Consider the following 24,578-nt stretch of genomic DNA (forward strand, 5'->3'; position numbering starts at 1 on the left):
CCTTCCCTCCTGCCCAGGGCAATCAGCTGGCTTGTGGCATTTGGGAGGCAGGGGAGAGAGAGGGAGCCTGTGTGCCGAGTCCTTGCTCCTGCCTCCAAAACACCGTAAGCCAGCTGAGTGCTGGTGGCAGGAGGCAGGGAAAGGCGCTGATCTGTGGGTCTGCCAGCAGGTGGGAGGTGCGGGGAGGGGGACACGTAGGAAGGCTGCCAGCTGTGGAGAGAGCAGGCAGCCAAACCACGTAAGAGTGGAGTATTGCACAACTTTAAATGAGTATGTTCCCTAATTGATCAGCAACGTAACAACGTTAAGCAGAACAAGTTTAAGTGAAGAGTTACTGTAGTTTGATATAACTAGATAAAATACTTTCTCCCATTAATTTCAAAGAAACTAAAGACCCTGATATTTGGCCCCCTGCAACATATTAAGTTCCTCTTTTTTTGGCTGAAGTTAATTGGAGGTTTAAAAATGGTGCCTCAAACTTTGATCTTTAATGGTGTGATTCTACTCTGAAAAGCAACTAAAAATAGCATTGTGGATTTCTCTGTTTAGTGTAAGTGAGATGTGTATATCAAATCTGCTTTACAGTACTCTGAAGCCCACTTTGTAGTCTTTCAATTAAAATTTGAATATTTTATTTCAATATAGTAACTTTGAATTTCTGAGAGAACAGGGAAGACTTGCATTGTATCCTTGACTAGCCAACTAAGAGCTGTAAGTTTTAAAATTATTAGTATTTTTGCAATAAATACTTCAGCTTTTAGCTTCACTTTATTCACCCCAGGTTAGTTATTGGATCTGATTCTTGGACTCCATTAAGCCAGTCCAGTGGTGTAAAGGACCTTTAAACTTGGTAGAAACAGCCTCTAGGGAATACACTAATGGAAAATAAAATCTCAGAAAAAAGCATTAGTTTAAAACTATAAAAATATAGCTGTTTTCTAAACATTTCATACATTCTTTATATTATGACTTGTTATTCAGTGAAATTCCTTCCATTAATAAAGCTACTTCTGTAGTTTTAAGGCTCAGAGGCTTATGCTTAGGTGGTCTTGCTAGAAGTCTTCTTTGCTGTCTGGCTTTTCCCACACACTTATTGTCCCTTTTTGGGAACGTATAGTCAATTGTACCCCCCAAATTATCCTCCAAGTTCAATTTCCCAGGAAATCTTACACATGCTGAAATCTCATGGTTATGCCGGTCTTCAAAAGAAACTACTTTGTTCGGGTTAGCATGGTCAGCGTGGCACACTTTTGCTTCTTTCTCTTTATTAGTACAAGTTCCATTTAAGCCTCTCGTACCATCAGAAATTGCATCTTTTCTAGCTGTAACAGAATAGGATTTTTGAGAGAGTATTTTCTGGAAAGGCTTATGGGCTAAATCCTTACCATGCCTGGAAAACTGCAGATTTAAATTTCTATCAATGCTGTGCTGACTAGAATCAGAATCTCCTAAATGAAAGTCACTTATACCATTTAAAGTTAAACCCCATTGAGAATGTGGTGGATCTTTATTGTTATGAAGTCTTTGGAGGCTTTCTTGAGATTTTTCACGTGTATGGCCTAATAATGTTTGCTTGAAGAACAATCCAATTCCAGGTATGAAAAGCTCTGGTTCCTTCTGCTTTGCAAGTTTGGTAGTATTTGTTTGAGATCCTGGCTGACTGATATCACGATTGGCTGATCTATCCTTCCAGGTTAATGGATTATACACAGTATATCCATCAATAGGACATGCATTTTTTTGGTGCAATAACCAGTTGTCAATACATTCTCTGTGGAACTTAAAAAAGAGAGTCAGTTAACATATATGGATCTGTGTCCTGATAATTATCGACAATATTATAATAATTAATCCAACTTGGAAGAATACTATAGAAGTAATTATTCTTGCATGCAAAAACAACATTCAAAGGAGCCGGATTCTTCTCTCTTACCATTATAAACCAGAAGTACCTTCACTGGATCTCAGTGGAGCTACATTAGTGTATAATTGGCATGCTCCTTTCATGTATCAAGTGCCAACTCCAATTTACTATGGAAAATGCCTTACCTCAACTTAGATTGGCTGCTGTAAATCAATACATTTGAAGCACATTTATTGATGTGCTTCAAATTTCAAATTTTTTAATCACCTCCCATGAAGAAAATAGTTGCACCTATGTTCACTGATCTACAGACTCAATGTTGACTTCAGTATTTTTGTTTCAGCCTAATTCTCCTGGCACTTTGCTTGCCACTCTTTCTAGAAATCTATAAAAAGATACTAACTACAGATGTTAGATTAATATTTGTGTACTTTCAGGTAACACTGGCTTTTCTTTTTACAGGATGGTGTGAATTGCTATAAAAATAGTTCATCATGTTTGTCAACTAGAAGATCCCCAGCAGTTATACAAATCTGAAAAAGGACGTCTTCTATGAGCTTCCTAAGGTGTGCTGGAGAAGAGAGACTTCTCCTGTAACTTGCCTATAATGTACGTGGTAAGGTACTAGAGTGGTCAGATAGGTAGTCCCAAGCCATGACATTTACAGAAATGTTTGCCAATTTGTTGCAAGACATCTGAGTTTCAGATGTGTGAAGCTCCTTTCTACAAATGTATATTGAGAGAAATCGAAAGTAGCAAGTCTAAGCACTCCAAAGTCAAGACATACTATAGGTTCCATTTCAGGAAACCCCTCAGAGCACCGGTCAGAGGTGTTCCTCTCTCCAAAGAAGAAAAGGAGTTTGCTCATTTGTTAGAGACACAGGGTATGTCTTCACTGCAGGAAAAAAAAATCCTAACTCAGGTTAGCTAACCAGCATTGAAATAGCAAAGACGACCTGGCAATTCTGCTTTTTAACTTGGGTTGCAATGGTGTAGCTGTGTCAGTCCCAAGGTATTAGAAAGACAAGGTGGGTGAGGTAATACCTTTTATTGACTCAACTGCTGTTGGTGAGAGAAACAAGCTTTTGAGCTTACACAGGGCTTTTCATCAGGTCTGGGAAACATTCTCAGGTTAGGTCTACTCATAGAATCATAGGGTTGGAAGGGACCTCGGAAGGTCATCTAGTCCAACCCCCTGCTCAAAGCAGGACCAATCCCCAGACAGATTTTTTGCCCCAGTTCCCCAAATGGCCCCCTCAAGGATTGAACTTCACAACCCTGGGTTTAGCAGGCTAATGCTCAAACCACTGAGCTATCCCTCCCCTCCACCCAGCTTCACTGCTGTAGCACTTCTGGTGAAGATGCTTTAAGCCGATGGGACAGTGCTCTCCCATCAGCTTAGTAACTCCACCTCCATGAGAGGTGGTAGCTATGTCGGCGAGAGAAGCTCTCCCACTAACACAGCACTGTCTACACGGGGGAGGGAGGGTTAATGTTGGTATAACTATGTCGCTCGGGGGTGTGTGTGGATTTTTCACAGCCCAGAGCGACATGGTTATTCCAAAGTAAGGGCGTAGTGTAGGCCTGGCCTCAGTGTCACAGCTAAATACAAGATGGAACATACTGTTTAGCATAAGTAGTTAACTTGTATTTCAAGGGACCATTCAAGGTAAAGTGGGCAGTTAGCACCCCTCCAGTCATAGCATGGAAAGGAAAGGGGGAAATAACTGGAAGGAAGTTGTTAATGGGTTATATATTCTTGTAATAAGTCATAAATCCAGTATTTCTATTCGTCCATGATTTTTAGTGTCTAGCAAAGTTTTATGAATTTGAGCTCCCAGGCTCGCTTTTGAAAGTGTTGTGCAGGTTTCCTTTGAGGATGAGGACAAAGAGGTCAGATTTAGAGTGATCGCTTTGTGAAAAGTGTTCACCCGTAGGTGATGTGGTAGTTTTGTTTTTTTATCATTTTCCTCTGCAAGTTCATTTGAAAGTGTAGAGATTGTCTGGTTTCACCCACATAGTTGCTATAGAGGCATTTAGTGCACTGGATGAGGTACACTTTATGTTGTGATAGACATGTGTAGGACCCATGGATCTTGAAAGGTGTGTTGTGGGGGGTGTTAATCATTGTAGCAGTGCAGATATGTCTGTTCTGGAAGGGTGTGGTGCCCCTTTGAGTTGGTGTGTCCTGGTCTGTGGGGAGATTGCTTCTGATGATGAGCTTGGAGAGAGAGGCTGGGGTTTTTTGAAGGCCAGAAGAGCGGGGGTTGAGAGATTTATTTCAGGATGGAGTCCCCATCAAATATGGGTTGTAATTGTTTAGTGATACCATGTATGCGTTCCAGTATGGGAGGGCAGCTGATAACTAGGGGTGTGTGGTCAGAGGGAGTTTTATTTCTGTATTGAAGCAAGTTCTCTTGGGGTATTTGGGTGACCCATTCCATGATGTGATCTACTTCTCTGGTAGAGTATCCTTGTTTGGTGAAGGCAGTTTTGAGTGTGTTAAGGTGTATATCCTGGACTTTCTCCTCAGAGCATATTCTGTCGTATGAGTGCCTGGCTGTAGATAACAGCTGTTTTGGTAGGTTTGGGGTGGTTACTGGCTCTATGAAGGTAGGTGTGATGATCTGTGGGTTTCTTGTATATAGGGTTCCATTGCTAAAGCTGATCATGATGTCCAGGAAGTTGATGCTGGTGTGGGGGTGTTCCAAAAAGAGTTTAATGGACTACTGGTGGGTTGTTGAAGTTGTGGTGGAAATCTCTGAGGGAGTTTGTCTGTCCAGAGGATGAAAATATCATTGATGTATCTCAGGTGTATCATTGTTTTTGTGGTGCATTTGTCTAAAAATTTATTCTTCAAAGTTACTCATGAAGAGGCTGACATTTTGGGGAGTCATCCTAGTACTCACAGCTGTTCCCATGGCTTGGACAAAGTGTTTATTGTTGAACGTTAAATTGTTATGGGTGAGGATGAAATAGATGTGTTTGAGGAGGACAGCTGAGGGTTGCTCATTGTCTTGTAAATATTTGAAGCAGGCAGCTATGCCATCATTGTGAGGGATGCTGGTGTATAAGGAGGTGATGTTCATGGTGACAAGGATGGTGTTCTGAGGGCAGCTGTTAATGTTGGAGTTTGTGGAGGAAGTCTGTTGTGTCCTGGAGGAAGCTGCCCCATCAACACACCTTTCAAGATCCATGGGTCCTATCCATAGCTATCACAACATGTGATATACCTCATTCAGTGCATTCAGTGCCCCTACAGCAACTGGCTAGACAATCACTACGCTCTTGTATGAACTTGAACAGGAAAGTGATAAAACACAAAACCACCTCACCACCTGTGAGTGAACACTTTTCATAAAACAATCACTCTGTATCTGACCTCTAAGTCCTCATCCTCAAAGGAAACCTGCACAACACCTTCAAAAGGTGAGCCTGGGAGCCTAAAATTCATAACTTTGCTAAACACTAAAAATCAAGTATTGAATAGACACACTGGATTTATGGCTTATTACAACAATCTATAGCCCACTGACAATTCCCCACAGCTGTTCTCCCCACCTTTCTTTGCCGCCCTACGACTGGAAGCAGGACCAGCTCTAGACACCAACAAACCAAGCATATGCTAGGGGCGGCATTCTGGCCACTTTTTTTTTTTTTTTTTTTTGCTTTGGGAGTTGCGCTCTCGGAGGTTTTTTTTGTTTTGTTTTGTTTTTCTTTTTTTTCCCCACTTGGGGTGGCAAAAAACCTAGAGCCGGCCCTGACTGGAAGGGTGTTAACAGCCCACTTCACCCTGAATGGTTCCTTGAAATATATTAACTACTTATATTAAACAAACAATCTGTTCCATCTTGTATATAGTTGTGACACTGAGGCTATGGCTATACTACAGAGCTTACAGCAGCACAGCTGCCCTGATGCAGCTATAACGCTGCTAGTGCAGATGCTCTTAAGCCAATGGGAGAGAGCTTATTCATACCCCTGAGTGACATTTTTTATGCTGACATAAGCTGTAGTGTAGACATAGCTTGAGTAAGCTTTCCCAGAGCTGAAGAAGAGCTCTGTATAAGCATGAAAGCTGGTCTCTCTCACCAACAGAAGTTGGTCCAATAAAAGATATTACCTCACCCACCTTGTCTCTAATATCCTGGGACCAACACGACTACACAATACTGCATTCAGCATACTTCACATATTCTCTCCAATGCTTGCATTTTCATCAACTTTGTAGAAGAGAATTTTAAGTGTCTAGATTATGTTAAAGAGCTGAACCACAAGCATGAACACAGGCTAACAGTGGGATTTTGGCATGAACACTGGGTTTTGGGTTCAGTAAAATTTAGAGCCTTTAGTTTTCTTTACCTTGTGATTACATGGCAAGAGTCTTGCATACTGACCAAGACAAAAGATCTTCAAGCAGAGCCTACATTGCAGACCTGGAGCAAGAAAGTTGCTACATTTTCTAATCAACATCAGAGGTAAAGATTTTACAATGTGCTTTGGGATGCAACTGGACCTAAACAATAGAAAATACACATCATGTTTTTTCAGTACATAGTAGGAAAATAGCAATAGAAACTGAAACATTCAAAATGGCAGGCTAGTTTTGGTGATAGGACTATCACTTTACAGGCTGATGGTTCAGCAGATTAATGTGTTTGGCCACTATTACTGAGGCCCTGATCTTGCTACAAAACCATCATCAGTGGACCCTTACTCTCTGCAGAAGAGAGGCCATTATGATAATCTAGTCTGACCTTCTGTATTAATCAGGCCAGAAAATGTCACTCAAGTAATTCTTGCATCAAGCCTATAACTTCTGGTTGAAAGATTATAATCTCCTTTTTATTTGAGAGAACCAAGGCACAAAAAGGGGTCACGTGAGTTGCTCAAGTTCATGCAGGGAGTTTGTGCTGAGCCAGGAAATTAATCCTTATGTCCTGAGGCCCAGGCTAATTTCTTAACCAAGGCTATCCTTCCTCACTAAGACTTTCTGTGAGGTATACACAGGTTTTGTTTGCATGTGTGGAGCCTGTTGCAGTCAGAGTGCACTAAAACAGTATTCTGTTCTAGTACAAAGCGGTGCGATGCTAGCTCTTCGTCATCAGTGAACTGCAAAGAGTTTGATTTCAATAAGCACATCAATTCATATTTACTCAAATCTTTTTCATCTGCAAACCTGGATGGTAAGCCTATTTTCATACGGTTTGCTTATGATATTGCTGGTAGTTTCTCTTTCCATTCAGAAATTCCACAAACACATTTAATTGTTTAAATGCATAGTTTTTGCTTTTTGCTGTCTTTTTTTTTTTTTTTTTTACTGCTATTCAAAGGGTAGTTCATAATGTGATGGTTTAAAATGTTTTTCCAAGGCTCATGCCATTAGTTTCTAAACACAGGTGAGCAGAATCACACTCACCTGCAAGGTGCATTTAAAATTTTATTTTATCTAGATTAAGAAGATATGAAATTAATATACATCTGGTTTCTCTAAAGCATTTCCTGTTACCCTTTACAGGATCATTTCTATAAACAAAAGTAAATGTTAATGAATTGAAAAAAAGAATTGTTTTTAAAGAATGTTGAATTTGATTACATTAAATAGTATGAAAAAAAATGTATCTTACTTCTCTTGAAGATGTAACATCTCTTCTTTAGAATTATCACCTGGATTAACGCTTTTTAAATTTCCTCCTGAAGTTGACAATTGTGAAACTTGGTCAAGTGACCTCCACCTCTGATTTCTCTTCTATTGAATACAGAAAAAGCTAATGAAAGACTGCAGAATATGGTGCAAGAAGTAACTGAGAAAAAAACCCTCCAATTTCCAAAATATGGGTTTTGTAAATCATGAAAAGAAACTATGAACAATTTACCAAATTGGTTCTCTAGAAACTTCTGTAGCTACAAACAGATTAATCGCCATTCTGACTGAAGTCCCTGTATTTTAAGAGACTCTCTTGTATGAGGTTTTGCAAAAGCTCTGAAGTGCTGTGCAGTCTCTCACAACAGTGCAGGACAATTTTGGCCCTTATGTCTAACAAACAAAAAAACCCAAACTTATCCTTATGGATGGTAAACTTGAAGAGTTAATATTTCTGGGTCTTGAGACGTAAAACTGCAGAACCTGCCATTGAACCTATGGAGGCTATGGCAATCCTCATTCACGTGGTTTATGTACCTTGGCTCTATGCAGTGAATTAGTGATATAAAAATTAATTAACTATGGAAATGCACAAATTGATAAAAGGCTAGATCACTGCCCAAGCCTTTTAGATCCTCGGGTAGGGCACAGTGGAAGTCCAAGGTAGTTCACAGTGATAACCCCATGCCTTTGAGTTAGGTCTGTGCTCCCAGCACTCCTCTGGCACTGTGGTTCCAACACAGCCATGTTGACAGGGATCCTCCAGCTAGTGGCTGTCCTGAGCATTTTTAAAGGGTGATCCTACCAAGGAGTGGGGCACCGAGAAGTTAATACAGTATATTCTGTATTATTTTTTTAATAGAAAATACCACCAGACGAGGGCCAGGAGACGGGATGACAACATTCAGTCCCCTGCCCCGAAATGACCCATTCTCTTTATTCCGTTTCTGCAGAGAGTAATTTGAAAGGTCCAGAGCAAGACAGAAGATGAATAGTACAGAGGCAGCTGACATTTCTGTCATGTCTCCTTCCTCATCCACACAATTGATCCTATTTTGAAGTACCATTTCAGTTTACGGTTCTACTCCTTCCTCACTATTTAAGTATTTCATAGTGGTTTATATTCAATCACAGGTAATCCTCGTCACTGTAATGGTGTTTTTATTTTTAAAAAACAAGATCAGTTTTACATTCCTACGTAAAATGTTTTCTATGCCTGACCATTAGATAGCTTTGGATATGATGCAATAAAATATAGTTCTGTACCTGTCGAAAGGTGAAAACATGTGGAGGATGGCAAAAGCTAGTGAAGCATTCATGGCATAGGTGATATTCACTACACTCAGTGCACCTGAAAAATAAAAATATAAGGTAGTTAGAGTGGAATGTTAACAGTTTAGTATAACTTATTAATGTATGAAAAGCCTTTGTTGAAAATTCTACTATTTAGTATCAGGAAGTCCCATATTACAGTATAAAATTATCTTAACTCAAGCCCATTTAATCCGTGAAAGTTTTTATAAAATAAAACCCTTTTGCTTTGCTTTGTTTCTGGCTGAATTTTATAGAAAAGTGAATTGTATGTGCCGGTGTTGTGGTCTGCGGACCCCTGGGGGTCCACAGACTATGTCAAAGAGGTCAGCGAAAAGTTGTCATTACCACAGAACAGTGGTTTTCAACCTGTGGTCTGCAGACCCCTGGAGGGGGTCTGTTTCACCAACAGAAGGAGGGGTTGAAGTCTCTGGAAACTGAAAATAGGTTTAGGCAAAGATCCTTCACCTAGGAAGACAAGGGTAGCCAGCATCTTGTACTTCTGTGGAAGATCCTGACCGAGGAAAAGTCAGTCATAACTGAGAAGAATACTGGTGAGAGACAACCATTTTGAACAAAACCTGTACCTAGTTAATCTAAGTTTTAGATGTGTTTTCAATTTTACTTGCTTTTAAGGGCATGTCTATGCTATAAAATTAAGTAGACTTAAGTTAGGTCGACCTACAGCCACCACAAACATGAATAATTTTACTCACGTCACTGGCAGTGCGATTTCTTGTGTGAGTAAACTTACTTGTGTGCTTTTAGTGGATATAGCCATAAGTCTTCAGATGAAATGCATTACACTAAGGAATTCAGAGGTGCTGACTCAACCTCATATATCATTGAGCTAAAGATCCCATTAGGAATCTGTTACACCGATCACTGTAATGTAAATTGACCAGAAATCAGCACCAATATAATTAGACTTGAGCTATAAGAACCAATGTCATCTATCCCACAAAGAAACGTTGTTTGTTTAGTTATAGTAAAGACAAAAGGGAATAAGTAGTAAATTATAGGTTGTTACAAGGAATTGTACTGTTAAATTAAAAGTGCTTTAAAAGTACTTACTTGTAGCATTTTCCCTCAATTGGAAATGCTCTGCAGTTATTACAGGGGAGTCCAAGGTGTTTGTCAAGTCTCACTTTCTCTGCTGCAGTCACAAGCTGAGTGGAGTTCCTGAATTCTTCTAAAATGAGCTTTAATGGTGCAAATTCTTCTCTACAGAGGGGACACTTTACCACAGAGTCACTCTCTAATTCACCCTGGTGATCAGCCCAAATCTTCATACATGTGATGTGAACGTTGTTTCCACAGCCATACCTACAGAAAGTAAGGTTATGTCTATGATACAATCTTAAGTCAAACTATTTTTGGTCAACTTACAACCACCACATTAATTACTGCAGTGGCTGATGTCCACACTACCTTCCTTCTGTAGGTGGTGCATGTCCTCAGCAGAAGTGCTTCCACCAACTGAAGAGGGGCAGTGTGGAGAACTGAGAGTCAGGGTTGTCAGCTCCACACACGGGGAGCCCAGCTGCTACCTGGGGCTTCTCACCTCCATGCTCTCAGCTGGGAGCGGGGGCGGGGGGAGGGCCTGCAGACACCAGTGGGTTCTCACTTCTAGTAGGGAGATTCGTGCCTAGAATCCAGTCAGCTGCTGTGCTCCTTACAGGGAGCCAGGACCCCAAAGGGGCAGCAGGGCTCCCAGCGGGGAACAGGGAGCTTGGGCAGCAACCCAGCTTGGAGCGGAGACAGGGCAGCAGCCTGGCTCGGGGGCCAGGAGCTGGCTTTCTTGTCAATTTCATGAAATTGACAAGAATGACAGCCAGTGTAAGGAACACAGTGTCTACACAGACACTGCATCATCTTAACTACACCGACATAAGTCCTACACCTCTTGTTGGTGCTTTTATTATGTCTCCATAGCAGGGGAGTTACATCAGGGGAGGAGCATTTCTGGGTGTACACTTCCACTGTTTTGTCAATGAAAGCTGACTTTTGTCAAAAAAAACTATTGAGTGTAGACAAGATCTGAAACAGGCATTAATTACTGTACCCTGTCCATAAACATTTAGAAAACCCAGTATCATTAATACAATAGTTTTTCAGCCACAACACAACAGCCCTGCTTTGTTTCAAAGAGCATTTATAAAAAAAAATCCCTAAAAATTAACTACTTAATATTACAATTTTTACATGTCAAGACCAGCCCTCCAATGGGATCCCTGCACCATTAACTGTGCAGAAACTTTCTATCATTAGCTAACACAGAAAACTTTTTCTGAGTTTCCACCATGAAAACAAACTAGAAAAACTATACATCTAACCTGCAATAAGTGATGGGAAACATTTTCTTTAGTAGCTCTTCCTGGCAAATAGGACAGACATCCTCTGCATCAATTTCTTTCTGATTAATGTATCCATCATCCTCTTTCTGTAATGTTTTGGTGGAGAGAGTGTTTGCTCTTGGGGGGAGTGTCTGTTCTTGCTGTAATTGCTGAAGCATATCATTGATCTCTCCTTCCAGAAGACCCAGCTGAAAAGCATCTACAGAAAACTCAAATTAAAGCTCTTTGTCAAAAATTTAACATTTACTATACTCAGCTATCATAACTTTCAGGGTAAATCATCTGCAGCGAACCAACGATGTCAGTGCTTCTAGTGCCAGAAATGTTGTATATCTTCATTTCTCATTTGCAATTTGTAACGATAATTTGTACAACTTCACATCTAAACTGATCTTTATGGCAAAATTGGTTCAAAGGTTTTTCTATAGAACTCAAGTCAGGTTTCCTGAAACACCACCAAAATATGGTGGTGTATATGTTTAAACTATGATCAGAAGCAACCCCAAACAGCAGCTATTAATTTATTCGAGGAGACCCATCACCCCCTGAATCTGTGTGGCACAAACATGGCTAGAAGGGAGTTGCACTTTCTGTAATGAGTAGTACGAGGTGCAGTGCAAAATCTGTCCAAGTGCAAAATGGATTATACATTTGCCAAATCAATGAAGTACTTGGATCTGAAAATGTTTTATGATACCCTGAGTGGGATAGGTACTTTATTAAATCACATGATCTTCTACTTTAAGGCCCTGAAAGTGTTGCAAATTACTATATTTTTCTTTAAGTACTTTACAGTTGTACCTTTAGCAGCGTTACAGATATGAAAAAGGTGTCATATTTCAGAATCCTGACAATGTCCCAAACCATTAACATGTTGATATGCTAGTTAGGGGAAAACAGTCATTGATCTAAAAGATGATCTTATCTAACCTCCTGAGAACTTTGCCTTTGTGCATTTAAACTCTATATGCAAGATAAAACAAGCAAGCAAAAAGAATTATACTTACATTCATGGTTTCTTGGAATTTTGAATTTTTTCAACAATATCCTAACAATGATAATAAGATAACCATCAGGTGGTGCTTGTGGAAGTCAGCTAAAGCTAACTACTGGCTATTACTTTCAACTTTACTGTGACATTGCACTCCATAATGTTTTATGGAAATATGCTTATGAGTGTGAATATGATGTAACTGGAATATGCTTTAGGCAAAAGGTCTCTTGTAAGGTATCATTACAAAGCTTATAATCGACTGAGTGTGTTCATCCCTTTTGTATGCATGTATCATTCTTGTAGCTGAAGCTAGAAATATGAAGTATAACTGGGATCCTACTGTAATTATGCAGAGTGGGCCATTAATGGTGATTTAGAATCTTGATGGCTCCCATTGACTAGTACAATTGGTTGTAAATGACTGTTTACTTGCAAACCTTTCTGGGTACCTGTAGGCCAGCCCTGGAAAAATGGAGGCTGGGGTCTCACAGGACATGTGAACATGTCACCTGATACTGGAATCCATCTTAAATCTGGTACTTTTCCATTTAGAAGGAGGGGAGGAGACCTAGAGACAAAATATTCCCGCCTTGTGCCAAAGCTATAAAAGGGGGTGGAACAGAACAAAGGGGGCAGCCAGTCATGAAAACACTCCTAGTTTCCACCTAAAATGTCTTCTGGAACTAACAAGAACTGTACCGGGGAAAGGATTGGGCCCAGACTAGAAAGGAGTCTAATCTGTGAGTCTAATCATTTTTGGGGGCATGGACCAGACCTGGGTTTATGTTGCAGCACACTAGCGTGTCTGGCTCAACAAGGCAGGGTTCTGGAGTCCTAAGCTGGCAGGGAAAATGGGCTCAGAGGTAATTCCAGCACATCAAGTGACAGTCCCAAGGGGGTCTCTGTGATTGAACCTGTCACATTTACATTTCAGGGACAACAGCCATCTTAAATACTTCAGAGAGAAAATATTAGGACTAAAACTGTAAGAACAAAAGTTTACACAGCTAAGTTGTACACAAATGCGTTCTTATCCAAACTGAGGTCCTCTGTGCCTCTGCTGGTTGTTTGAAAGCCTCATAATTACCAATTATTTCTACTATTTTCCCCCATTTCTTTGCCATTTTCTAATCCAGGCCAATAGTTTAGCTACTACCCCAGATCTATTTGGTTTCCTTAAGAGCCTCTTGTGAGGGACATTTTTGAAATCCAAATTTAATATTATATCCACCTGTTCTCTTTCATCCCCTATTTTGTTTGCACAGTCAAAGAATTCTCTTAGATTGGAAATACATAATTGACTACATCTAACTGGTTAAATTGCACACCGGTACAACATTTAGAGAAACAATTTCATGCTTTAAGGGATTGCTTCTTGGGAAAGTTAATTCTAGAGCAAACATGAGGAGAAACTATTTTTGATTGAGTCTTATGTGACACACAAGCATTAATCTGAAAAGTAGAAATAGCCATTAAATAGTAACACCCTAAGGGGAAGGAGGAAATATGATACCCAAACATAATTCCCTTTCTAAAGTTTCTAAAGTCAGTTAAATAAAATGAGACTGTTAGTCAAAAAGGCCTTAACATTGCAAGTAAAGTCCTTAGAGGTGGCATTAATGCTGCTTAAAAATTGCAGAAGGCCTGTGCATTGCAGAACAAATAAGGAACCAAGCAGGCCAGGAGTGAACCAATTAGCTCAATGGCAAGGTTTGAGAGGCCATTGGAGCTAGATAAAAATCCTTCAAACTTTGGAAATCTGACCAATGGCCAATAAAAAGCACACAAGTTACAGCAGGTAAAAAGAGGGAAACCAGAGGGCCAAATTGATTTTGAAGAGCAAATATGCAAAAGGTGTCAAATCCATCAAGAAATTCTTTTATGAAGCCTCTCATAAAATTGATAGGTCTGCTGACTCACCAGGGCCTAAAGGGAGAAATTAAGCAACATAAGGACATTGCTGAGACTCTAAATCATTTCCTCGCATCAGTCTTCACCATGGAGGATGTGGGTGGAGATACCTATCCTGAGCCAGCATTCTCCTGGTAATAAAGATGAAGTGCTCTCAGGGATCGGGGTATCAAGGAAGAGGTGCTAGAGCAAACTGATAAATTAGAAAGCAACCAATTTTCCTTTACAGCAGCCACAGCTAGTGTGTCCCCATCATTTCATGTTAACCTAGGGGCTTTGTAATTTACCTGAGTCTTACTTCAGATTCACTGGTCTGTAACTTCCAGGTTCACTCCTACTACTCTCTTCCAGATAGTTACAAAGTTTGTTACCCTCCATTCTACATTTAAAATAGGTAATTTTAATGCGAAATTGCACGTTTTTGCGAGCACTTCAGCCACCTGATTCTTAGCTTCTTTCACCTAGACCATGAAGCTAAGAGGTAAGTGGGGTTGTTTCAGCAAATGCTGTTTTGACCCCTGATCTGGACCAGTGCTTCCTCTTCCCCGGAGGAAAGGAAGGCGTCAGGGCTGGGTGGGTGGAGAGGGGGAGCTGCCCCCGAGCAGCGCCTTTACCAACAGATGTGGCTGCACAGGTCCCTCTCCCTCAGGAACGTGGCGCAGGTGCAGGAGTGAGGCTCCCCCAGGAACACCTGGGGAAACAGACACACGGCGGCGTTGGTCGCGGCGCAGCGGGGGCTGGCGCCCCGGACTGACTCTCCGGCAGACCCAGCAGCAGCCGGCCGGGCTCGCTGCCCTCTGCGGGCGGGCGGGCGGGCGGGGGGGGTCACTCAGCACCGCGGGCTTCACAGCGAGCGCGCCCCCGCCCCCATCTCCGTACCCGGTGCGCGGGCCCCCCCTCCTCCTGCAGCACGAAGCCGGTGGGGCCCAGCTCCCGCACGATGCGCATGGTGCTGCCCAGCGCCTGGTCCTGCTTCCAGCTCAGCCCGGCGCTTGCGCACCGCCGCCGGGACATGGCGGGGGCCCGGCTGGGAGCAGGTGGAGGGGCCAAAACCGCCGCCGCCGCCGCAGACTCCGCCGTTGATGCCGGTCCCCATAGAAACGGCGCGTCCCCGCGAGCGTGGCGCGCTGCTCAGCGCGCGCGCGCCCGTGAGGGGCGGGGGCAAAGCGACGCGGGGACGATGACTGACTGGGTGTGACGCGCGCGGCCCCTTGGCTCCACGGGAGCCGTTATTTGCTGGTGTGTCGCGCGGCGGCCGGGTCCAAGCCACAAGCCCTTCCAGGCCACGCGGGGGGAGGGGCGTTCGTGCTGCGCGGGTCGGCCCGTGCCCGCGCTCGGCCCCGGGGCTCCCGCGGAGAGCCGCGCGCGCAACTCCCTGCGGCTCGGACTGGTCCGTTTGTTGTTCGGGAAATTCGTGTTTTTTCCTGCTGTCACCTGTCCGTGTCGGGCCAGGCCCTGCCCCGGGGGTGGGGAGAGGTCGGGTCAGGTCCCGCCCGGGCCCGGCCCGGGGTAAGAGGCTGGGGGGGGGGTGTCCTGAACAGGATTCCAGGTTCGGGGGCTGGAGAATAAATCCACCCCCGCTCTCCCCAGGCAGAGACCTGGGTGCTGTGACCGGGTGCACAGGCTCGCAGCACCACTCATAGGGTGACCAGATGTCCCGATTTTATAGGGACAGCCCTGATGTTTGGGGCTTTTTCTTATATAGGCTCCTATTACCCCCCACCCCGTGTCCCAATTTTTCACATTTGGTGGCTGCTCACCCTAACCACTCAAGGCTGGTGTTGGCCTGTCCGGAGGGGCAGCAGAGGCCAGGCCAAACCAGAGTAGTGCTGGGACTAGGGTGACCAGACAGCAAGTGTGAAAAATCGGGAGGGGGGGGGGTAATAGGCTTCTATATAAGAAAAAGCCTCAAATATCAGGACTGTCCCCATAAAATCGGGGCATCTGGTCAACCTAGCTGGGACTCCACTGCCAGGTTTTTTCCATCTTATTTTGTTATTTCAAAGTTGTAAAAAATAACATATAAGTAGAACTATGACCCACCACCACCACAACATCCCACAGTCTCCCACACAATAGATTTAGCTTCAGGGGGCATCTGGGAGCGGTTTGGAGCAAACAAGCAAGTAGATAATGGGGATTTATGGAGCAGCATCCAAGCCCTTCTTCCCAGTGTGTAACTGCTCTTTTATTGCAGGGCCTTTCACCAGTGGGCTTTACCCTTTCTGTTTAATCTTTCGTGGCCATTGTGAGATGTCTTCCGCTGCAGCATTATTAATGTTTGGCCTTAGTTCTCTCTTCATTAACTCTGCCTTTTTATAGTTTTACTGCAGAGTCTGCTTCACTGAAGTAAAATCTTGGTGGAAGTGACCTGGCTGCAGTTCAACCTGGATTAGGAAGGGATGCTTGTTTGCAGCAGAACCTAAGGAATGGTCAGGGGCAGTGTTTACAACATCAGCTGGAGGGAGTGGATACTTGCCTTGTGCCAAAATCATTCACATCATCGTAGGTAACTGGCCCAAAAATAGCAGCCCTAATTTAGAACTTAATTGAAATCCTGTGTGAACTCTTTACCTTTCTTTAACATCATTTTTATATTTCCCTCTTTATTACGAGTAACTAAAAATAAACCTAAGAAAACTCTCAGTGGTTTATTCAATATTATTTTTACTCTTCACTGTCTGCAGCATTTCCTCAAAAGTTTGAAGATAACACTTTGTCCTCTACCATTTGGCAAAACTTGATTATTTTCTTATGCAGCTGAAATTAATCTGGTATTTTGTATTTAATTTTTTCATGCTTATGAACCAGTAATATAATGAAATGTGAGTGTTGGTCTGGGAACAGTATTGGTTAGTAACCTGTTTTTTGTTGAGCCAACAGGGGGAACTGTTGCACTTTGTTTCTTCCTTAGTCCTTACATTAGTATTGATGATCATTATTTGTTTAGTGTTCTTATTTTATGTATCTCTTTCTTTTAGTTTATATACCAATCTCATACTTTAGGCATCCTTACGTAATCAATTTACCCAATAATATTAAAAATGGACACCTTATCCCATTTCAATGAAAAATAAACAACAACAAAAATAATAGACCTCTTTGTAGCCACATAGTGGTTTAATCTCTCCTACCATCTGCTCATCACCTCTCCAAAGGTACAGGAAAGTAATTATGATGGAATTGTGTCTATTCAGAGGATATTACAATTCCTACCATCTTGTGTCAATATTAGCTCAAGTATTTTATGAGCATATCTGACAGTGTTCGGTTTAGAATTGTTCCATTGGGAGGCAGGCAGATACTGCTCTCCTTTCAGTGGTAGGACAGGCTGGAGTCTTGCCTGCCCAGATTCCAGGGGATCAGCAGGAGACCACAGACTGCCAGCTCTGTATCCCCAGTGTCCTCTGCTACCCCTGCTCCCTGTTACTACATAACAACTTTGTAAGAATAATAAAAAGTAGCTCTTTTTCTATGCTCTTGTGACATAACTGGGAACTTACGGGGATGAACTACAATTGCTAATTCAGATAGGAAGATTCTCATTTTTGTAAATTTTAGCTTTGCAAGTTGCTTACAGAAACACATTTGCTCTGAATCTGTCATAAAGGAGAGTTTTATGTTTGTATCAATATTTCTGGCCAGCAGTATGTTCAATTTGCTTGGATGTAAAAGTTATACAAATCAACAAAAATGTGTGTAACTAACTGTAATAATTACTCTCTAGTTGTAAAATAGCTCTGATTTTTTCAAGCATCATAATAATTTTCTGTTGTCTGTATTTATAATTTTGGTAACACAAGATGCCAACAGCTGGGAATCAACCTTTTGGATGTGTTTGAAAACTGTATCCTTGTTTGTATTGACTGTACAGGAAACAAACTTTGGGCACACCAAAATATCAACTTAAATGTTTGAACAACTTGTTCTTAAGATATTCTAGTGTTTGCTTGATTGTTATGCTATTCTTTTATTATTTGTACATGGTAGCTACAAAAGGCCCCAGTCAGGGACCAAGACCTCATTGTGCTAAGCACACAATTCACTTCAACAATAAGACTGATAAACAGTTTCCTTCTGTTTTCATATGCTCAGATTTCCAAAACATTCATATATTGCAGTGTTTACCAAACTTGGGATGCCGCTTGTGTAGGGAAAGTCCCTGGCAGGCCGGGCTGGTTTGTTTACCTGCCGCGTCCGCAGGTTCGGCCGATCGCGGCTCCCACTGGCCGCGGTTCACTGCTTCAGGCCAATGGGAGCTGCGGGAAGCGGTGGCCAGCACATCCCTTGGCCCGCGCTGCTTCCAGCAGCTCCCATTGGCCTGGAGCAGCAAACTGCAGCCAGTGGGAGCCGCGATCAGACGGACCTGCGGACGTGGCAGGTAAACAAACTGGCCCGGCCTGCCAGGGGCTTTCCCTACACAAGCGGCATCCCAAGTTTGGGAAACACTGCCCTATTTGGCTGGCATTTTCTATATTTGGTATCTGTGCAGAGGTGCTTGTGTATTAACTTACAGGCAAAATGTATTCAGCCATTTTTGAGTTATGGCTGAATACACGCCTCCACAGCAGGGATGGGGAGCGAGCTACCGGCAGCGTCTGAGCCCTGGGCAGAGCGAGCAGCAGGGTCTGTCCCTATCAGACAGACTCAGCCGGTGAGCTGTGGGGGCAGCCAGACACATGGACACAGCCGGGGAGGGGGGTTTGGTGGGGACAAACAGACACAGCCAGGGGGTTGTGGGACAGACAGACACAGCCGGGGGGTTGTGGGACAGACAGACACAAGGACACAGTGATGAGCTGCCAAATTTTTAACAACCGGTTCCCTCCTCCCTCCAAAATTTTAACAACGGGTTCCCTCCTTCCCCCCCCCTCCGGGGGGGGGTCGTGCCCCATCCAACCCCTCATGTTCCTTAACACACACACTCCGAGACCCCTGACCCATCCCCCCCTTCCCCATCCCCTGACTGCCCCTTGCCGCCCCACCCAACCCCTCCTCTCATTCTCAATGGCCCCCCAGAACCCCTACCCCATACAACTACCCCTTCTCTCTGTCCCTGAGTGCCCCCACCACCTCATCCAACCCTGCTCTTTCCTGACTGCTCCCCGGGACCCTTGCCCCCATTCAATCCCCCTGTTCCCTGCCCTCTGACTGCCCTGACCCCTATCCACCCCCCCACAACCCACCCCCTCCCTGCCCCCTTACCACACTGCCTGGGGACCGGGTCCACTCTGCCAGGCCCGACTCCCCGGGCCGGCACCGGGGCCGGAGCCGCGCGGCCCGACTCCCCGGGCCGGCACCGGGGCCCAGCCGCGCGGCCCGACTCCCCGGGCTGGCACCGGGGCCGAGCCACTCGGCGGCAGCCGCGGGGCCCGACTCCCCGGGCCGGCGCTGGGCTGGAGGGAGCTGCGGTCTGGGACTGGGAGCTGCTGAGCCAGCCGCACCTGCCCTCCCCCTCCGCGCCCCAGCTTACCTGCTGGCTGCCTCCATGCTGCTTGTTCAGGCTTCCCGCGAACATCTGATTCGCGGGAAGCAGGGGAGGGGGAGGAGAAGGGGGCGGAGCAGGAGAGGAGTGGGCGGGAACTTTTGTTAAATTTAGCAGCCCTTAACAACCGGTTCTAAAATGGCTGCTAAATTTAACAACGGGTTCGCGCGAACCCATGCGAACCGGCTGCAGCTCACCCCTGCAAGGACACAGCCAGGGGTTGTGGGACAGACACACACAGCGGGGGGGTGGGGTGGGGACAGACAGACACAAAGACACAGTCGGGGGGGGCGTTGGTGGGGACAAACAGACACAACTGGGGGGTTGTGGGACAGACAGACACAGCTGGGGGTGGTGGGGGCAGCCAGCCAGACACAGCCGGGGGGTTGTGGGACAGACAGACACAAGGACACAGCCAGGGGGTTGTGGGACAGACACACACAGCGGGGGGGGGGCAGACAGACACAAAGACACAGTCGGGGGGGGCGTTGGTGGGGACAAACAGACACAGCTGGGGGGTTGTGGGACAGACAGACACAGCCAGGGGTGGTGGGGGCAGCCAGCCAGACACAGCTGGGGGTTGTGGGACAGACACACACCAGGACACAGCTAGGGGGTTGTGGGACAGACAGACGGACACAGCTGGGGGGTTGTGGGGACAAACAGATGGAGCCGTGGGCGGGGAAAGGCGCAGCAATGGGCACCCCGAGGCTGGTATAAAATACACAGGATGGGGGGAGCTTCCTGAGGGGACTATAGCAACACCCCCCGCAGAGCAGACCCAGGTTGCAGCTGGCTCCGCCCATCACAGCCCCCTGCCCCACAGAGACCCACACAACCCTCTGCCCCCTCGAGAGACTCCCAATGACCCCTGTGCCCGTCACTCCTCTCCAGAGAACCCTCCCCTTTGTGCCAGCCCACTCCCCTCCCCCACTGCCTCCCCTCCTCCAAAGCTCCCTACAATCTCCCCCTTTGCCTTCCGCCCCCCAGCCCAGCCCATTCCATTGGCCGGGAGGCTTCCAGTCTAGTGGCTATCAGGGCCCACGGGAGCTGCACATGAGGCAGGGTGCCTGCCTGCAGATGCAGACCTGCCTGGCTGTTCCTCCACAGCACAGGGAGGGGGAGCCCGAGCCACAGGTGAGCAAGCCCTGGTCATCATCACAGGCCCAGTAATTCTCTGGATATTTAATTTCACTGAGGCAAAATGTGTGCAATTTTATGGGTTGAATGATTGAATGACATAATACCCACCTGCCTGCATTGTCCATCACTAAGTCCAGTAATTTTGTCAAGTGTTTGTTGCACAACATGGTGGTGCCTACCCCTACCTTGTGCTTCAGGGGGTGATGGGGTCCAGGGCAGCCTGTTATAGCCTGTTATAGAACTACCTGATTAGAAATTGGATATGTTGGCTGGCATCTTTTTTTACGTGTTCGCTCCCCCTGATGTTAGAACCTGGCTACACCACTGGGGAGGGGAGCTTCCTAGACCTGTGCAGCTGGGGCTTAGGTGAATTTTGTGGTACTGTGCCCCTCTCCAGCTACCACCCTGCAGTCCTCACTCCTGCACCATGCTGGGCAAGGGGCAGCCCCATCCCCAGTGAGGCTATGGTGAGGGGTGGCAGCAGGGGAGGCCACACGTGATGGCAACCTCCCCCCTCGGTACCCACCATAGGGGAGCCGAGTGGGCTTTCTGGACCTGAGAGGGACCTAGGAGCATGTGCAGTGAACTGCGGGGGAGAGAGGGGTCCCTCCCCAGGAGCTTGCTGCTGCCAGGGAGGGTGGAGGGGAGTCCTCTTTGGCCCTAGCCCTGGGGCAGCCTGTCTGCACCCCAAGTTCCTTATCCCCAGCCCTGCCCCAGACGGGAAAAACACGCAACTTAAATTTGGTGGTCAGTTTAGAGTATCATAGAATATCAGGGTTGGAAGGGGCCTCAGGAGGTCATCTAGTCCAACCTCATGCTCAAAGCAGGACCAATTCCCAACTAAATCATCCCAGCCAGGGCTTTGTCAAGCCGGGCCTTAAAAACCTCTAAGGAAGGAGATTCCACCACCTCCCTAGGTAACCCATTCCAATGTTTCACCACCCTCCTAGTGAAAAAGTTTTTCTTAATATCCAACCTAAACCTCCCCCACTGCAACTTGAGACCATTACTCCTTGTTCTGTCCTCTGCTACCACTGAGAACAGTCTAGATCCATCCTCTTTGTAACCCCCTATCAGGTAGTTGAAAGCAGCTATCAAATCCTCCCTCATTCTTCTCTTCTGCAGACTAAACCATCCCAGTTCCCTCAGCCACTCCTCAGAAGTCATGTGCTCCAGCCCCCTAATCATTTTTGTTGCCCGCCACTGGATTTTCCAATTTTTCCACATCCTTCTTGCAATGTGGGGCCCAAAACTGCACGTAGTACTCTAGATGAGGCCTCACCAATGTTGAATAGAGGAGAATGATCATGTCCCTCGATCTGCTGGCAATGCCCCTACTTATACAGCCCAAAATGCTGTTAGCCTTCTTGACAAAGGCCAGAGGAGGGAGTGTTAGTGCCTGTGCGGACTTCTGGGAAGTGCATGGGGTGGAAGGGGATGCTGGGATGCTCTGGAACTACTCCTTCAAAGCCAGTCAGGACTCTGGGGGAGCCTCCTCTCTGAGCAGACTGTCTCCAGGGCAAGAAGCTTACACCTTCCTGGGTCTGACCTCAGAGCATTCAGCATGCCCTTCCACACCATGCACTTTCCGCAGTGAGTCCGCCCAGGCGGGGTTCTGGGGCAGCCAGAGGTCCCTGCACCCCAACTCCGCAGTCAGATGTGACTCTCAGCCAGACTGTAAAACAGAAGGTTTATTAGATGACGGGAACACAGTTTAAACAGAGCTTGTTGGTACAGAAAACAGAACCCCTCTGTCAGGTCCATCTTGCGGGGTGGGGAGCCCAGAACCAAGTTCTGGGTCTCTCCCCATTTCCCCAGCCAGCTCCAAACTGACACTCCCTCCTCTGGCCTCTGTCTCTCTTCCGGACAAGGAGGCGACCTGATCTCTTTGTCCCCAACACCTTCAGTTGGCATCTTGCAGGGGAAACTGAGGCACCCACACAGTATTCAGAGAAAATATTAAGAACATTCCCACTTCATCACAACAGGTGCAACAAAATATAATACAGTATATTGAAGTAGGCAAGTGCTGCTTCTGACTTTCCACTTTTAATTGATCCTTGTAATCTTGTGGCGCTGACGCGTTGTAGCTTCATTTTATATCGGCTTACAGGGCGGGAGCGGGGGGGCACCACCATTTTGGGCCCCACCAAAAATTATACAAACCTGCCGCCTATGTACATATGCTGTAATCACACTTCCTTACTGTAGTGCAGACATACCATAATGCACTTCTGGAAGGTATTCAGATATTATGGTGATGAGTGTGGTATAAGAATGTATACAAGATAGATTAGAATAGAATTTGTCTTCTTCCAACCAGTGACCTTAGGAAGGTTTTAAACTTTTCAAGCCTTATCTAGTTAGGTCTCCTACCATGCCGGTGATGTTAGTAACTATTCCTTTGGGATAAGCTCTTTGGGTTAGAGATTGATTACTATTCTGTACGGTGCCTAGCACAACAGGGCCCATTCTTGGTTGGTTTCTAGGAACTACCATGATAAACCTGATTAATAATATTAATCCTTACTTTACAAGTGGGCTAACTGAGGCACAGTGAGGCTAAGTAACTTTATTAGGTTTTACCAAAACAAGACTGAGGTGTATGTTTTCTCTGATAATCCACAACCCTTTGTCAAAGGCAATGGGGTTCTAATGGTCCTTGTTAAAGGACAATGGCACTGAAGCCAAATAGTTCAAAATTATATATATAGAGAGAGATGTTACAACTTCCATTTGTAATTTTTTTCAGGCCCAAGGAGCTTGGAAACCTTGGAGACTGAAGTGCCCTTTGCTTTTTACCCTGTAGTACCTCCACAAACCAGAACATCGCCACATTTAGAAAATTAAATTTAAAATACTGATACTGTGTTAAGATTGTAAAATTGAGCACTCCAAGGTCAAGAAATATCAATTAAAACTCAGTGCTCCACTTAATTCTGATTTTTTGTTTATCTTTAGTTATGTAATCACAATCTATTTCTCATATTGTACCATCTATTAAATTCATATGGAAGTTTGATCATTTGATCTAGTCCTGGGGTTTGAGCAGCATTTGATAGGTGCAATAGACTTACTCTGTCTTTGAGCATCCAGAATAGCTGCATAACATGGCGTTCTCCAAAGGTAGATGGGCAGCTGTAATCTCTCACCTCATCTTGGTGTAACATGTCTGGTCATAGACACCTGTGAATTAGCCATTGCATAGATCAGTGTTTCTCAAACTGGGGTCGCTGCTTGTGTAGGGAAAGCCCCTGGCGGGTTGGGTCAGTTTGTCTACCTGCCCTGCCCTGTCTGTAGGTCCGGCCAATCGCAGCTCCCACTGGCTGCGGTTCGCCACTGCAGGCCACTGGGAGCTGCTGGAAGTGGCAGCCAGTAAGTCCGTGGGCCCGCACACTCCCTGCAGTCTGATTGTGTGATAGAGCAGGGGTTCTCAACCTTTTTCTTTCAGAGCCCCAATGCTGTAAAAACTCCATGGCCCACCTGTGCCACAACAACTGTTTTTCTACATATAAAAGGCAGGGCTGGCATTGGGGGTGGGGCACAAGCAGGGCAATAGCCTGGGTCCCTATGCCACAGGAGGCCCCGCAAAGCTAAGTTGCTTAGGCTTTGGCTTCAGCCTCAGGTGGTGGGACTTGGGGCTCCAGGCTTCACCCGCATGGGGTGGGGCTTGGGCTTTTTGCCCTGGGCCCCAGAAAGTCTAATGCCAACCCTGCTTGGTGGACCCCCTGAAACCTGCTTGCGGCCCCCGGACCGTGGTTGAGAACCACTGTGATAGGGGATATCTGGGACAGATGAACAAACAAATACCGCTACTTAACATCTTTCTTTGAACTGATTCATTGAAATTTCCACGCCTCCTTTCAGAT

The 24,578-nt window shown here is 45.3% G+C and overlaps 1 protein-coding gene across 1 annotated transcript; it reads right to left on the reverse strand.

Moving 5' to 3' along the window:
* Window positions 1-4: 4 nt before the first annotated feature.
* Window positions 5-15,177, reverse strand: ZSWIM2 (zinc finger SWIM-type containing 2). The gene is given in 10 exon segments (XM_045032391.1): window positions 5-1,779; window positions 6,227-6,380; window positions 7,492-7,613; window positions 8,775-8,859; window positions 9,894-10,145; window positions 11,156-11,375; window positions 12,184-12,224; window positions 14,696-14,772; window positions 14,961-15,152; window positions 15,154-15,177. Coding segments are annotated over 10 exon segments (1,983 nt in total). The 3' UTR covers window positions 5-963.
* Between the last annotated feature and the right edge of the window lie 9,401 nt (window positions 15,178-24,578).

Source organism: Mauremys mutica, chromosome 10, assembly GCF_020497125.1.
Source record: "Mauremys mutica isolate MM-2020 ecotype Southern chromosome 10, ASM2049712v1, whole genome shotgun sequence".
Taxonomy (NCBI): Eukaryota; Metazoa; Chordata; order Testudines; family Geoemydidae; genus Mauremys; species Mauremys mutica.